General features: G+C 38.0%; 1 protein-coding gene across 2 annotated transcripts; it reads right to left on the bottom strand.

Annotated features, from left to right (window-relative positions):
- Positions 1-5,906: 5,906 nt before the first annotated feature.
- Positions 5,907-13,861, bottom strand: LOC102706615. Of its 2 annotated transcripts, XM_006664073.3 has the most exons (18): positions 13,809-13,861; positions 13,543-13,585; positions 13,347-13,420; positions 12,636-12,701; positions 12,475-12,546; positions 11,744-11,816; positions 11,198-11,235; positions 10,936-11,049; positions 8,569-8,685; positions 8,393-8,473; positions 8,225-8,293; positions 8,052-8,129; positions 7,775-7,939; positions 7,235-7,339; positions 7,084-7,152; positions 6,924-6,986; positions 6,713-6,831; positions 5,907-6,601 (listed from the first exon to the last, which is right to left on the bottom strand). In XM_006664073.3, exons 1-18 carry the CDS (start codon positions 13,809-13,811, stop codon positions 6,115-6,117), a joined length of 1,836 nt encoding a protein of 611 aa, XP_006664136.1. In that variant the 5' UTR covers positions 13,812-13,861; the 3' UTR covers positions 5,907-6,114. The 2 variants fall into 2 exon arrangements, with proteins under 2 accessions (XP_006664136.1, XP_006664137.1); XM_006664074.3 differs by lacking the exon at positions 13,347-13,420 and having other exon boundaries at positions 13,809-13,853.
- Between the last annotated feature and the right edge of the window lie 549 nt (positions 13,862-14,410).

The raw sequence follows: 14,410 nt of genomic DNA, 5'->3' as shown, positions 1-14,410 counted from the left end.
TTGTTGGTTGCTTTGTTGTGCTTCACTTGGAATTGAAGTTACTTCAGAGTCACATGGCACTAAGTAGGATTTAATTATCGTTTATTTGCAGTTAATAATTGTTGTGTATCAACAAGATCACGCTATTGACTTCAAATCAAATATTGATAGATATAGGAGATAATAGATGTAGTCATTTTCGATACTTTATTGTTTCCTAATGGTAAGGGATTAGGATTGCCCCTTTATTTATAGGGAAAACAAAATGCTTCAAACATAATTTCGAAAGGGTCACATTTAAATTAGCTTTATCCATATCAGTTAAATAATCTTAGAAAAGGGGGAAGTTCATAACTGATTACCTAATATGTTCAGGTGTAACTAAGTTTGGCCCAATCTTAATAGCTGTACTACTTAACTTCACCTGATGGCAGTTAACTTTCTCGTGTTCTTTTAAGAAAAATTAACTTCCCATGAATTAGATGGATCAGCTTCTGAATCAAGTGAAATTTTACTTAACATTAAGCTCTTCTTTAGGTTGGGATTAGGAAAGGTAAAATTCTAGTACAAAAGATACTAGTAGTACTATACCATCACGGACTCTGATTAACTGTACTAGTGGAGATGGATGGTAGATCTCTCTTGTTCTGTGAGATCCTGTCACCATTTATTGTCTCTTGTTGCCATGTTCTTTTCCCATGTAATTATCCATCCAGAAAAATAATTAGAGAACTTAGCCAGCCAGCCTTCAATTAGTCTAGCCAGCGAGCTAGCTGGTGGTTGTACTGATGATTATGAGAAAAAGGCTAGTAGCAGCAACCAGACATGCAGACACTGCTAACTGAAAACCTGTCCATAATTCAGCCAAGAAAAGGCAACCAATGGATGTTTTTGACTTGAGTTCAGTTTGTGCATGCAATGCAGCTTCTGTACTCAAAGTACTCCAAGCATGTGTTTTGCACAGTAAAATTATTGTGAAATGCATGTCTGCATAATCCAATTTGACTTTATGATACTTCACCCTCACTCTCACTCTAATGAGTCACTAGAGTTTGTTGAGCTGGGACTCAAAGAAGATTAATGCCCCTTGCTGTGTTTGACCTAACTGATGAACCCTATTATTAAGCCACCATCTTGCTGAAGGTTCTTGCTATGTGTGATTGCTGCCATTTTGGTTTTGTACCAAAGGGAGGAAGCTAGCTGGGTCCAAAGGGAGGAGAGGTTGGCCACAGGACCACTGGTGACAGGTCAATTCATTTGGTGGCAAAAGCATATCTGCAAACTAACAATTTGTTAATGGCCTCTCATTTTTTTAATTTAATAATTTAGCTTCCTTTACTAGTTGCTTATTCTTGTTTTTTTAGAAAAAAAATGTGCAATTGCTTTTTCAGTTCCAACAAGGTTGTTGATAGGACTTTTTTATGTTAAACTAGAAACATCTTTTTTAGATGCTAGATACACCATCTTATTATTTCTGATACTGAGTTAAATTCTAGTTGGTTATTATCAGCAGTTGGATTAATGTTAGAATGATTGTACACAATTAATTACTCTTCACCACTACCATTTTGAAATGTAGTGTTTCACCCAAGCAAAAGCAAGAAAAATAACTAAAAGTCTAAAACTGATATGGACCACATTATCCTGGGGGCAGAATGACCCAAATTAAGTAGGTAAATAAATTTTATCATAATATCTTCTTTCTTTTTCTTTCAAAAAGTTTCACCATAAAATCACTCTATCCACGCTCTTGATGTTCATAATGAGCACATCACTTATCTACATAATTGATACTCCCTCCGTTTATAAATGTAAGATGTTTGACTTTTTTGTTTTTGTTTGATTATTTGTCTTATTTAAAAAATTATAGAAATATCATTTATTTTGCTTGTGACTTACTTTATTATTAAAAGAACTTTAAGCACGACTTGTCGTTTTTATATTTATACTAATTTTTTAATAAGATAAATGGTTAAACGTTACAACTAAAAAGTCATCTTGTATTATATGCCATTGATTCGTCGATCGGTCGATCTCTCTCTCGCAATTCGGCCGCATGTACGCATGAATCTAAGTACTTAAAAAGCCTACATTCCCAATCAAATCTACTGTCCAGAAAAGGACATGTTCACTGCTAAGTATCATAGGAGACAAGGGCATGAGCTACCCAACCCTAGGTTTATTAAATCATCACTGGACGAACGAAATTTGGAGCCCGGAACGCACGCAACCACATCCAAAACATGCACAAGGACCACAGCTAGCTACAGAGCAAGCTAGCTCACGTGCTCTCTCACAAGAACTCAGATTCAGTGCTGATAATTTTTAGCATCATGGATCGGAGATGCTTATCTTAGTTTAAAGATTTTTTTTTATTTTTTAAACTTTTTTAAGAAATAATTTTATTACTAGACCTCCGAAGAAAATATTTCTAAAGCTGAACCTTTTGACCACACCAGTGTTGGTGGCATGACAAGACAACGTTGCCACGCCGCCTGTTCGGGTATGGCATAGCGTGTGTTGCCACGCTATTGTCAATGGCGTGGCAAGATTATGCTGCCACGTCACCGATAATAACGTGGCAAGCCGTTTGACCATGTTAATGTTGGTGGCGTGGCTAAAAGGTTCATGCGGTGGAAATATTTTCTCCAGAGGTTTAGTAATAAAATTATTTCTTAAAAAGGTTTTAAAAAATAAAAAAATATAGTTAAGTAGTAAAAGCTTTATCCATCTCCTTTAGGTTTGTTAGCTTCATGGTTTTCTTGATGCGAACTGCTTCTGTTCCATTCATCATTTGCTTAATTTGTCGGTCATCTGCTGGTGATGATGATGATCTGAAAATATTGGGTTTGCAGTTGGCATCACCAAATCTTTCAGGTTTGTTGGCATTTCTGTATCCTCCAACATAAATGCATACTTCTTTCTGAGTTCTGGCACACAAACAATATAAATATGTGATAAATCTGGCTTCCGTTTGTTGCTGTGATTGCTACACTCTAACTGTTCTATTCCCTCACATCACATCATAATACCAGGATGCACATATCAGAAATTCAGAGTCACAAACTTTTCGGGATAGCGACTTTTTGGATATGGGCACCCAAATTATGTTGTAGTTTTATATTGGTTAAAAAAGACATTTTGAATCCCTTTAAAAAAAATAGAGAAACGCGGCTATTTCTGTCTCAAGTCGATTGATCCCAAACTTGACAGAGAGGCTCAATATGTTTTAGGTTTTATATATTTCGATATAAGACAGGTTCCAGCTGGCACTTCAAAGAATTCCAAGCTATCATTTTCCCTTTTTTCAAGGAAATAATTTTTTTCTAGATAATAGAATTTTTTATTGAACCAGAGCATCTCTAACAGCATGGCCAAATTTCACTCTCTAAATGTCTATTTAGCCTCTCTTCATTTTATTTGGCAAGTTAAATTCGTCTTTACCCCAACAGTCTCTTCATCCATCCTCTCTATTCTGAGTATCTGACATCAGGGTCCCACATGTCGGTCTCTTTCTCTCCCTCTCCCCCTCTCCCTCTCCCTCTTTCTCTTCTCGTTCTCTCTCAGCAGCATGTGAGGAATAGAGGCAGGTGGCGGTGCGGCGGGGAGGCAGCAGGAGCGGCACGGCGCTCGGAGCCGGCACGGGGTCGATGATGACGGGGAGGCGGCCGGAGCGGCTCGGGAAGGCGGCACGGTGCCAGAGCCGGCGCAGGGTCGACGACGACGACAACGGGAGTGGGCGCAGCGCGGTCGATGGCCTGTCTTCAGAGGCCGGTCTGCGGAGGCGGCGTGCTAGCCGGAGCAGCATGGTTGTCTGAGGCCGGTCTTCAAAGGCGGCTGCGGAGGGTGCCGACGTGCGGACGGCCGAGCGACAGCGGCCTGATGAAGAGGTGGAGTTTGGGCCCCACGCATGGGGCCCACAAATGGCAACTCTGGTTTGGCAGGCCAACTATGGCAATTGGAGAGGCTAGTTTGACCAGCCGGATGGCAAGTCTGTTGGATTGGATATTTTGGTTAAAATTATCAAATTTTAGTTTGGCCAGCCATTTAACCATGCTGTTAGAAATACTCTAACTGAGAACATTCACAGGCAAGGAAAGATATAACTTTTCAATATATCCAAGGAATTGATTTTTCCAGAATGAATGGAAACATTTCAGAAAACTGAAAATTACACATGGCAAACGGCACTGTTAATCGCAATCCAACATGACAAAACTTAATAGTTTCAAGTACATAGGCATGATGCTTAGTTTGAAGAACTGACAAAATTATGGGGAGGGAAAATGCTGCCGGTGTGTGCACAGGTATTGGGTGGTCCACTAGCCCTGATTGACAGCATAACCACCGTTTAGTTAGGGTTTGGTCCCTGAATAATGAAGATTATTGCCATGGACTAAGACACTAATAAGTACTGGTTGTTGTGCATCACTGGTCACCTACTTGTAATTTTTATTCCATGGATCATGGGGGGTGAGCTGATGCTTTCTTCAATCACTGTTCACTGTTTCTGTCCTCTTGGAAGACCCAATTGGTTGCATTGTAGCAATGTCTTCTCATCTAGACTGGCCATCTTCACCAGCTTTCTTGGTTTGTTGAGCATGTCTGGTTGGCCACATCAACTTGCTATGAGTGGTTATCTTAAAACAAAAAAAGAAAGACAAACTTGCTGTGATTGGTTTCAGTTTTCTTGAGATGAATGTGGATTCATTCTTATGGATGATCCAACAAATTTTGTGTTGATTTTGACCAGTGAAAGCTTGCTTCTTTTGATGAAACAAAAAGAATGGAAGGGTAAACTCAATTTTTTTTTTGAAAATTATTTCATATTTTTCAGAGTAATACTACTGTGAGATTCTCTCCAAAAAAGAGTAAAAGGATAAGAACAATGTTCTCAATGTTCTTTTGTAGAACAACTATGTGAATGAATGGTTGCATATGGATAGAGGTGTATGTACAGTTTCATAGTTTTGCTGTAGAGAATCTTCCATAATTCGCACATGATCACAAAGATGAGTCCATATGTGATGAGGATACTGTCAAGTGAGGCACTAGACCAATCATAGGGATTTACCCTACCATGCATATCCAGCTTGCATCCATTAAATCCAATTAGTTGATGAAACGTTTGATTGACTAAAACTATTATTTCTTTTCAGATTTAACTAATCTAATCTTTTTCATCAGTGTGATTGAAAAGATGTCCCTGTTGTGTTTATTCCACTAAAATTATTCCATTAAAATGGTCAGTACAATTGTACCAACACTATCATAAAACCCTCATCATGTTCCAGTTACTCCAATTCTACTCCCATCATTGTCCTTTTCACAATATGGAAATTGTTCATACGCATGACCTATTCTTCGTTTTTGCGATGAATTATGCATAAATTTGTATTCTATGTATGAGTATCGAGTACATTACTCAAGGTATTGATGTGCAAGTTACAGAGACATGTGAACAAGTGATGGAAGACAGTATTATTGGAATAGCAGCAGGAAGTTTCAGGTCAATCAGCTTTCTTGCTTGCAAATACATTGAATGAGTAAATATGAGAAAGGCACCTTAGCCAGTGTTTAAAGTGAACAAAAGAAGTCAATCTTAAGACCAAAAAAACAAGATGAGAGTACTGATATATGAAGGCTCCCATAGTTTCGCTTTTTAGAAGAAAAGGTGAAAACGGGATTTTGCAAACGAAAAATAATTTGCAAATAAAACTTTTATATACATGTCTACAGCAACTTAAAAGCAAAATGTGCAGAACAAACCACGATGAAAAAAAACACAAAATCAAATCCAAAATTAAGTTCTAAAATTCAAATTTTAGCTTATAAGCAGTTGCAACTGTGAAACGATGGGAGCCGAAGTATCTGCAGAAAAAGACCACTAATGCAGTGACCATCAGAATATGCTAACAAATGCTTAGTTTTCCCTGGTTCATACTGTCAGATGGCATCATAAATCATAGAACATATTATTGCTTTATCAACCATAGTTATCCAGTGACATGCATAAAAATGGTCATTTAGCATTGAAATGCTGAGGATACACATCGAATACACTAGTGTACAACATGCAAGAGCAGGTGTGCAATCCTATCTACCATGTCCAAAATGTAGCTTCAATCAATCAAGTCAGTATAGGCTTCCTGAGTGACGTGGGTTTGATTCTGGCCTTATGGGCTCACCGGTGAAGGGATCAAACTTGTAAGCTTCGCCTGTGAACGGATCGAACCTTACTTGTTGGCGTGCAGTAGAATATTCAGCAGAAGACCTGGAACTGAATGCTGGGCCTGTATCAGTGTTGTACCTTGAAGCAGATATGTATTCTCCTTCCCTATATGAAATAGCTACTTGAGCTGATCTGTCAATATTCGAACTCCGTTCTTGTATGTACCCGATATCTAGATGCCTTCCAGTGTCATGTCTTGGTTCATGTGCTAATCTTGATTCTGGGAATCTTTCAATACGAACTATTTCTTCTTGTCGTGACCTTGAATCTGGATATCTTACAAGTGCAGGTCTGTCTTCAGCATACCTTCCATTCCTTGACTGAGAAGATGCTGGATCGTCCACATAAGACGGGTACGGATAATCAACAAAGGAGTTGAATCTGCTACTCCTGCAAGCAATACAGAATCAATGGTGCCAAGTTCAAAGCTTACACAGATGTAGGAAATTTTTTTAAAAAAGCACATCTTATGTTTCATTGTCTTTGAAAAAAACAGCCTACCCAGAAGCTGTGTACTCGTAATCTTGGTGTGAAAATCGTGTGTTCTGTGTCTCAGGATTTCTGGGAAAATGAGAAAAACCCTGCAACATTAGCGCTGAGCCAAATGTCTCAGCCTGGTACTGCAAAAGAAGGGGACAAAATACAACACATCAACCAAAAAAAAAACTGCAATAGAAAAGGTCAAATATTAAATAAGGGATGTAATAAAAACCTTAGCAATTAATGAAGCAAAATAGTCTCCTTTATTGTGTTTATCTGCACCTGATATCAAAAACTGTATGCAGAATCAGAATAATGATGTCATTTTTTAGCTGAGAATATATGGTAGAACAGGTGATCTCAGAGATAATGTGCATGAAACAACTCCATACCTGATTAAGGACAGCAGCTGCAGCTTTTTCAGGAAGTCCGTTAAGACTCTTTACGCAATGAATGTCTATCTGAAAAGGTAAAATGGACAGGCAGACCATGTTTTACGCACCCAAAAAGGGCAAATGGAGACCTTATGTACAAATTACTCACGTCATATCGAGTGCCAATTCCAAGACGTAGAATACGAAGCAAGAGTTCCTTGACAGCTGAAGGTAGTGAAACAACAGCTGCTTCATAGGGGTCTGTACCAGACACCTGCAAAGAAGAAAAAGGGCACAAAAGAGTTATCACGTCAATACACATGCCATTCCTTTTTGAATTATGCAATTTATTCCCTCAATTAAGCATCCATAAAAAATCTAAAGTTGTAAAGACCATAATTTGCTGATTCAACTGCATGAAGCTGGAATAGTGATGCCCTGTTTTGCAATTAGACTAAAAAAAGGAGTTGAGTGTATAGAAACCGCTACAAATAAAAAATCCTAAAGAACGAACCAAAACGTAGGCTAGTTTATATAAACTGGTCAAAATCTACAGAATGAACCTTGTGACATCTCAGACTAATAAAACAGTGGACTCAAGCTTGAGAGTTGGTTAACTCAGTTACTCAGATCTAATTGATATAAGCTTGAGAGTAAAGGGCTAACTCAGATGTAATCCTTCAGGGTAAAATAAACTTATCATCAATACCTCATTATATAGCCTTGGAGCTTTTGCTTCACGATCATATGAATCGTGTCCATGTCTTCCATAAGAATGATCTATCTTGTCTCTTGATAAATTTGATCTTCTAGTATTCACTTCTTCACGAGTTCTCTTTTTATCGTTCTCTACCACAGGACGAGCAACTGAGACCTATTGCAATAAACAGGGATGCAGCTTTGTCAAACCAAAACATAGAAAAGTCAAATAAGTAAGCGGCAAGAAGCTAAAAGTTGCTCCACAGAAATGACATTCTAATTCATGCCTGGATCCTAAAAGCAGGTCCTCGGTCAGGTCCTTTTATTGTTTTGCCATCCATTTCTTTTATTGCATTATCAAGCTCCTTCCATCAACCAAAAAAAAATAATGATAACAGCTTGGATGAGAATTCAACCTATAAAACTCAATAAGATTGAAAAGACGTATACAAATACTTACTGTACGACAGGCAAAGTGGACAAATCCAACTGGATATTGTCCTTTCCTTGAGATCGCAACTCGTACTACCTAATTAAACATTAGTGCTTTACTCTTCAGATTTATTTAACATTATTAAAAATAAAACTTGTCAATGCACACATTTGGATACCATATTGGTGCACAGACCTCTCCGCAATGTTCAAAAAGCTTTATCAGATACTCCTCAGTAACATTTGCTGGTAAATTCCCAACGAAAGCTGTCTTAACCTGGATATAAAGAAATTAAACAAAATTAAAACATGTCAAATAGAGCGTATCTATACCAATATCAAGAAAATGAATGTGTTTATCCATTACATTACCTTGGCCATTTCCTCATCATCCACATGAGACTCTTTATCAGCCCAATTTATTTCAGGATGCAATCCACCAAGCAGAAAATCTGTTCTGGAACCAATGCGAAGTACGTGTGCTGCAGCCTGTGATTGATAGTTTTAGGGGGGAAGAAATCAAAGGAGGAGGATAGATTCAGAAACCATGGACTCAAGAACACCTTCTCCATATATCAGATATTTGTCCTTTGCTCATGTATCAGCGACATAACCTCAGATCAGTGATGATCCAAGATAAAATGTAGATAGATATAGATGTGACTTGGAACTGGCAGTGATGAATCTATGATTACTGTCAGAGGTGAACCTCAAGCAGAGTAAGTACAACGTCAGACCAAGATTGTGAGCACTATAATGGTGTGCAAATGAAGCTAAGAGAGCCAACAGTGCCAAGGATATGCTAATGGTTTGTTTGATGGCATTTTGTAGAACTCACACCCGTCGATGACATTTCTTAGAATTAAGTGTTTGTCAATGGCATTTGCTAGATTTTCTCTTTGATTTTTTTATACAAGGGGGAATGCTGATGGCCAATGGGAGGAGAGATCGTGGTTCATAGCAGCTTCATAACATAAGGCGGCACAAAAGTAATTTTCAAGTCAACATAATTTGTACAAATGAGGTGAAATGCTGATTTCTTCATTCTTATTCGTACAGGATTTTTCTGACACTTGACATGCTAAACATTGGAACAGTGTTACCTATTAGTTGCTGTGTGTTTTGACACCTGCTCTTTCCAGAGGTTTCTGGGTTAAAAAAAATAGCAACTAAAGCAGTAAAAACATTCATCGAGGGATGAACGTCCCTTGAATTTTAGATACTATCAAAAGTTAGCAATTTGGTCTTAGAGGAAAAGCAATTGATCTCTGGACAAAATGAAGAATCAACAACGTTTCATAAAGTTAAATAATAGTTTTATTGGCATTTGGTGAAACCAAGTATATACCCCTTCAACTGGTCAAGTCCTAAGTCCTTCCTCCACAAAAGTGACATGACATCCTACAGAACTGTATCAGAAACAGGAAAAATGTTGCATGGTTTCACATGACATTGCTTATGAGAGAGTATCACCAAAAAGAGTAGTATAGTAGTATGGATTGGATTTAGGTCATTAGAAATGGATAGTTCAGATATCAGGAGCCCACTAACTTGATGTCAGTGACAAGGTTATTGTGATCTCATAAATTGAGATTTTCTTGAAGTTGATTACCAATAGGGAAAAAAATCAGAAATGTTGAAGATCAGAAAAGGGAAAGCAGATATACATTTGTTGGAATGACAATTCTTTAGCTCATCTTGTTGAACTATGATCCCTCCCTGCAATTGCCTCACCAGATAGAAATTTCCACTATGAGCCATCTATGATCTATTGGATAAGATGGGTTGTCGATTCACATAAAAATGAAGTACACCAATAATCACCATAGCTTTATCTTATAATTAGTAAATGAACTTCAATAACAGACAGAAATACTTGTGAAGATTAGGGATGGATCAAAGATAGAATCTCTGTGAGATAGAAAATCTGGCAACGGTATAACACCAATCTCTACTCTCTTTTTTTTCTTAATAAATGTCCAACAATTGATTCTAAAGGATATTGGATATGGTTGACTCCTTCAGAAGTATCAAACTATTTGTTTTCATTTCATGGCTTATGCAAATCAACAGGGCAATGTTTCCATTTTCATGTGCAACACCAATCAGTCCTTTAAAATATCAGATGAGAAAAATGCATTCCATTACGCCATAATAACACTGAGTATATGAGTCAAAGATATGGATTGATTTTCTTGTCAGTAGATGATAAGGATATGCTAGCAACTTGGTGACAATGCACCATCATCTGACTCCCCATCTCGTAGAGAGCATTATTTATGATATGCAAGCAACTATTTGATCATGTGCTTCGTTTGTAATAGATAGATTTAAGGCACATCATAAAAGGGTAGAATCATTCATCAGGGATCCAGGAGAAGAGACAAACTAACTTTACACATATCCCTATATTTTAGTCAGATGGTTTTATCCAATAAAGATTGTTTAAAGATAAGAGGCTATATTGTTGGTCAATACCTGCAAGATAAATCAATTGGAAGGGGTTTGGTAAACTTAGAATTAAGGGAATGCTGATAAAAAAAAAGGTACAGCTATGTTCGGTGCAACAAAATATGACAAAGGAAAGCCGCATTACGTTCACCTAAATATAATGATAAATCAAACAGACAATGAAGAATTTCAAATATGTATATAATTACCAATATTATAGGGTCAACGTTTTCACCACAAAACCAATTGGATGATGAAATTAACAAAAATATGTAATAAAAGACTTACTGCATGAGAAGAAAACCGCACAAATGCAAAGCCTCGGTTTAGACGTCTTTTCCCACTTGAAGAATCATGGTTTCGAGCCATCGCAAGGTCAACGGAAACAACATCTTTTAATGTCTGTAGATCAAAGAGCACTATAAGGTTAACTATGTGTCCCAGTATTGTTCTTTAAAAAATGATGGAAACAAAAGGATTTAATCATGTTTCCACATCAACGCTGGTAGGGCATTCCCCCAATGACCCATCAAGGTGCTAAATATCTTACCTTGTGAATCAATTCCTCAAATTCTTCTATACTCCATTCTGACCAAAAAAGAGAAAAGTTCATAAGAATTTAGAATGGTAACATGTAGATTTTGGTCTGGAGTCTGAAAGGCCTGACAGACCAACATTCTAACAAAAAGTAACAGCTGTTCACAATATAAACTGAAATTTGGTTAAAACTCCTCGCTCAGAACATATTGTGTTAACCAGGTATGGATAGGGTGCTCATTACTCCGTGGCTTAGCCTCTAAGTTGATCAAACAAAACTAGCAAATGGAATTGGGCTACATAGGAGAAATGAAGCAGGAATGTGTGCATGTGAGATCATGGGACTGCAAAATTCTAATAGATCACATGATTTTCTTATGTTCTTTCATAAACAAGGAAAGAAATGTGAACAAAAAACATGTACATACATAAGATAGGTCGACAGACAGTATGGCTTTAGCAGTCATGCACTCGTGCTTTTTTAAATCAACTACAATGTCCTTTTGTTAATAAATGTTCTGCATTGTGATACCAGAAGTCCATCATGGGTAATTTTTACCTTTCCTAAGATTCCCAAAGAAGAGTGTGTCTTGATCCAATGAAAGATCAACAGCAAGTCTCTTTCCTTGAAGCTGGCAGAGAAACAATAACATTACATGTGTTAAGTTTAATAAATGAAGCATAGCTATGCAGTTCAAAACCTTGGCTCACTCATAATGAGAAATAACTCTGAACACAATATCTAGGACAATAATACATGGAAAGACAAAGTAGGGTGCACTTGTAACTACATCAAGATATGAAGAAACTAACCATACAGGCAACATTATGGTTTTTGTAGGTAACAAAACATGCTGAAAACAAGGAAACAATCAGTGGATACATACAAAAGTGAAGAAACTAGTCATAAAGATGCAGGCAAAACTATGATATTGATAGGTACAACATAAGGTTTGAAAATATGTAAGAACTAAAGTATCTAAAATGATTTGCTCCATGAATATCGAAACAATGAGAATCAGGTTTTGCAACTGGTAGCTACAGGCAATTTATTTACAATTTTACATAGATCAATAAAGGATCTTTTCATAACAATATATAGTTTCTGCTGTTTTAGTTTAACATAGTTTCAGAAAAGGAAATCCTGCAAAAGACAAAGGCATCAGATACTTCCTAGCTAATATACGAAATTTATTAAAACAGGGGATCAGAAAGCATTTGGACATATGTATACATGATGTGGAATATGGAAAATATGACAACATTGAACAGGAAGTTAGATATTCTTGCCTCAAAACCATTTTTTTGCCTTTTAGCAATATAAGCACACTCCCTCTCTGCAAATCGTACAAAACCATATCCCTGAAAGCATATAATAAACGTTAATGCTGGATATAAGAAATTAAGAAACCATATACTGAAACATATGAAATGTTATATTAATATCAGACCTTTGAAATGCCCCTCTGATCTTTCATTATCCGCAAGTCCACAATCTCTCCACAAGGAGAAAATAACTGTTGATGTTACACAGGTCAGTTGTGACCAAGAAAATGAGAGACATTTCTTTTTGCATGAGTTAAGTGCAGGTTAACACATCAACCGACTTTCTTAGTTCCCTCAGAACTAAGCTCAATTATAACAGGCGTATCTGAAATATCAATAATTAACAACTCAAAGTCTCTAACTCATGCATAAACTATAAAAACTTTGCTTGATACAGATAGCCAAGCTGCATCCATAAAGTACAGAATATTGGAACTTCACCAATACATTTGATTTGGATGGCAACTCTAACATGATGCCCTCAGGTAAAGGGAGGCTCATAGGTTCATTTCTGCTTTTATCCATGTTAACCTATTATGCTATTACCCATCTCCTCTTCAAGTACAGAAAAGCAACCCATTTTTTGTGTACATCTTATTTCGGTTTTCTTGAGTAAGACGAGTGAGTAGGCGGAGAAATACGATACGACGCAGTGCAATACATAGCATTATCACCCAATAATTCAGCCAACATTCATTATATAGAAACATTAGCTCAACACAATCGGACACAAACATCTCATGTATTTCACCTACGCAACACATGTACTCTAGGTAGTACTCCTCAATACCAAATTACCAATCAACCATCAGAGTGACTCTTGGAAGAACACCAACCTCCCGGAGTGCCCGCTCCGTCACCGACCGCGGCAACCCTCCGACGAACACCTCGGTGCCCTTCACACGGCGATCTGCGCGCGCGCGCGCACACACACACACAACCCCAACTCCTCAATATTCACCGCGCAAAAAAATCAAAAGGAGGTAGTAACCCCCCCCCCCCCCAAAAAAAAACCAAATCCAGTAGCCTCACCTTGCTCGTCGTAGTCGCCGCCACGCGCCGCCGCCCTCCTCTCCTGAAATCAATCACCCCCACGAAAGCGAAAAGGATCAAAACGAAACGAAACAAAACCAAACCAGAGCCCGACGAAATCTGCATCAAATCGGGCGCGGCGACGACCGGCCGGACCGCCGGCGTCGCCTGCCACCGAATCTGCCGTCTCCTGCGCGGATTAAATCCCCAAAAAAGGGGAGGGGCAAGAATTCGCGGGTTCCGGATTGGGAGTCTCGAGTACGTACCATCGTGGACGGAGTAGTTCGCGGGGTCAGCCGATTTTTTTTCCCTCTCCAAATATTTTTTTTCCTTCTCCGAATTATTATCCTTTTACACTTTATAGTGGGACCCACATGTCAGATAGCGTAGATGGGCCGGCCCAGCTTGAGCAGCTGGGCTGTCCGATCAACAACTGGGTCAGGGTGTGTGTGTGTGTGTGTGCGGTTTTTTTTTTTTTTGAAATGTAAAATGCTGTGGTAAATTCAAATGTTTGTTGAAAATTAAACGAGAAATGGGATGTTCATGTTTTGTTACTGGTTCAGACTGACAGTGGAGACCACAGGTTTCCTGAGGATAATTGCAGAACGTGTAAAATGGTTAAATTCACCCGGTTTCCTCAATATACAATTTGGTTAAAAAAAATACAGGCCAAGATGCAGAAATAATCCAAACTAGGTAGTTCGTCTTTCGGATGTGTGAACAATTCCTTTGTCACGTTTCAAATTCTCTCTCGGAAATTGGAAGAGTTTTCCCTCCAGAATGACCACTGCAATAAACTTCATCAACAACTCTCCATGTGCAAAACTGAGCAGTGTTTATCAACCTGTTTTTACTTTTATCTACTCAT

The sequence above is a fragment of the Oryza brachyantha genome, chromosome 12 (assembly GCF_000231095.2).
Source record: "Oryza brachyantha chromosome 12, ObraRS2, whole genome shotgun sequence".
Lineage (NCBI taxonomy): Eukaryota > Viridiplantae > Streptophyta > Magnoliopsida > Poales > Poaceae > Oryza > Oryza brachyantha.
This window is presented reverse-complemented; position numbering and strand designations above follow the sequence as displayed.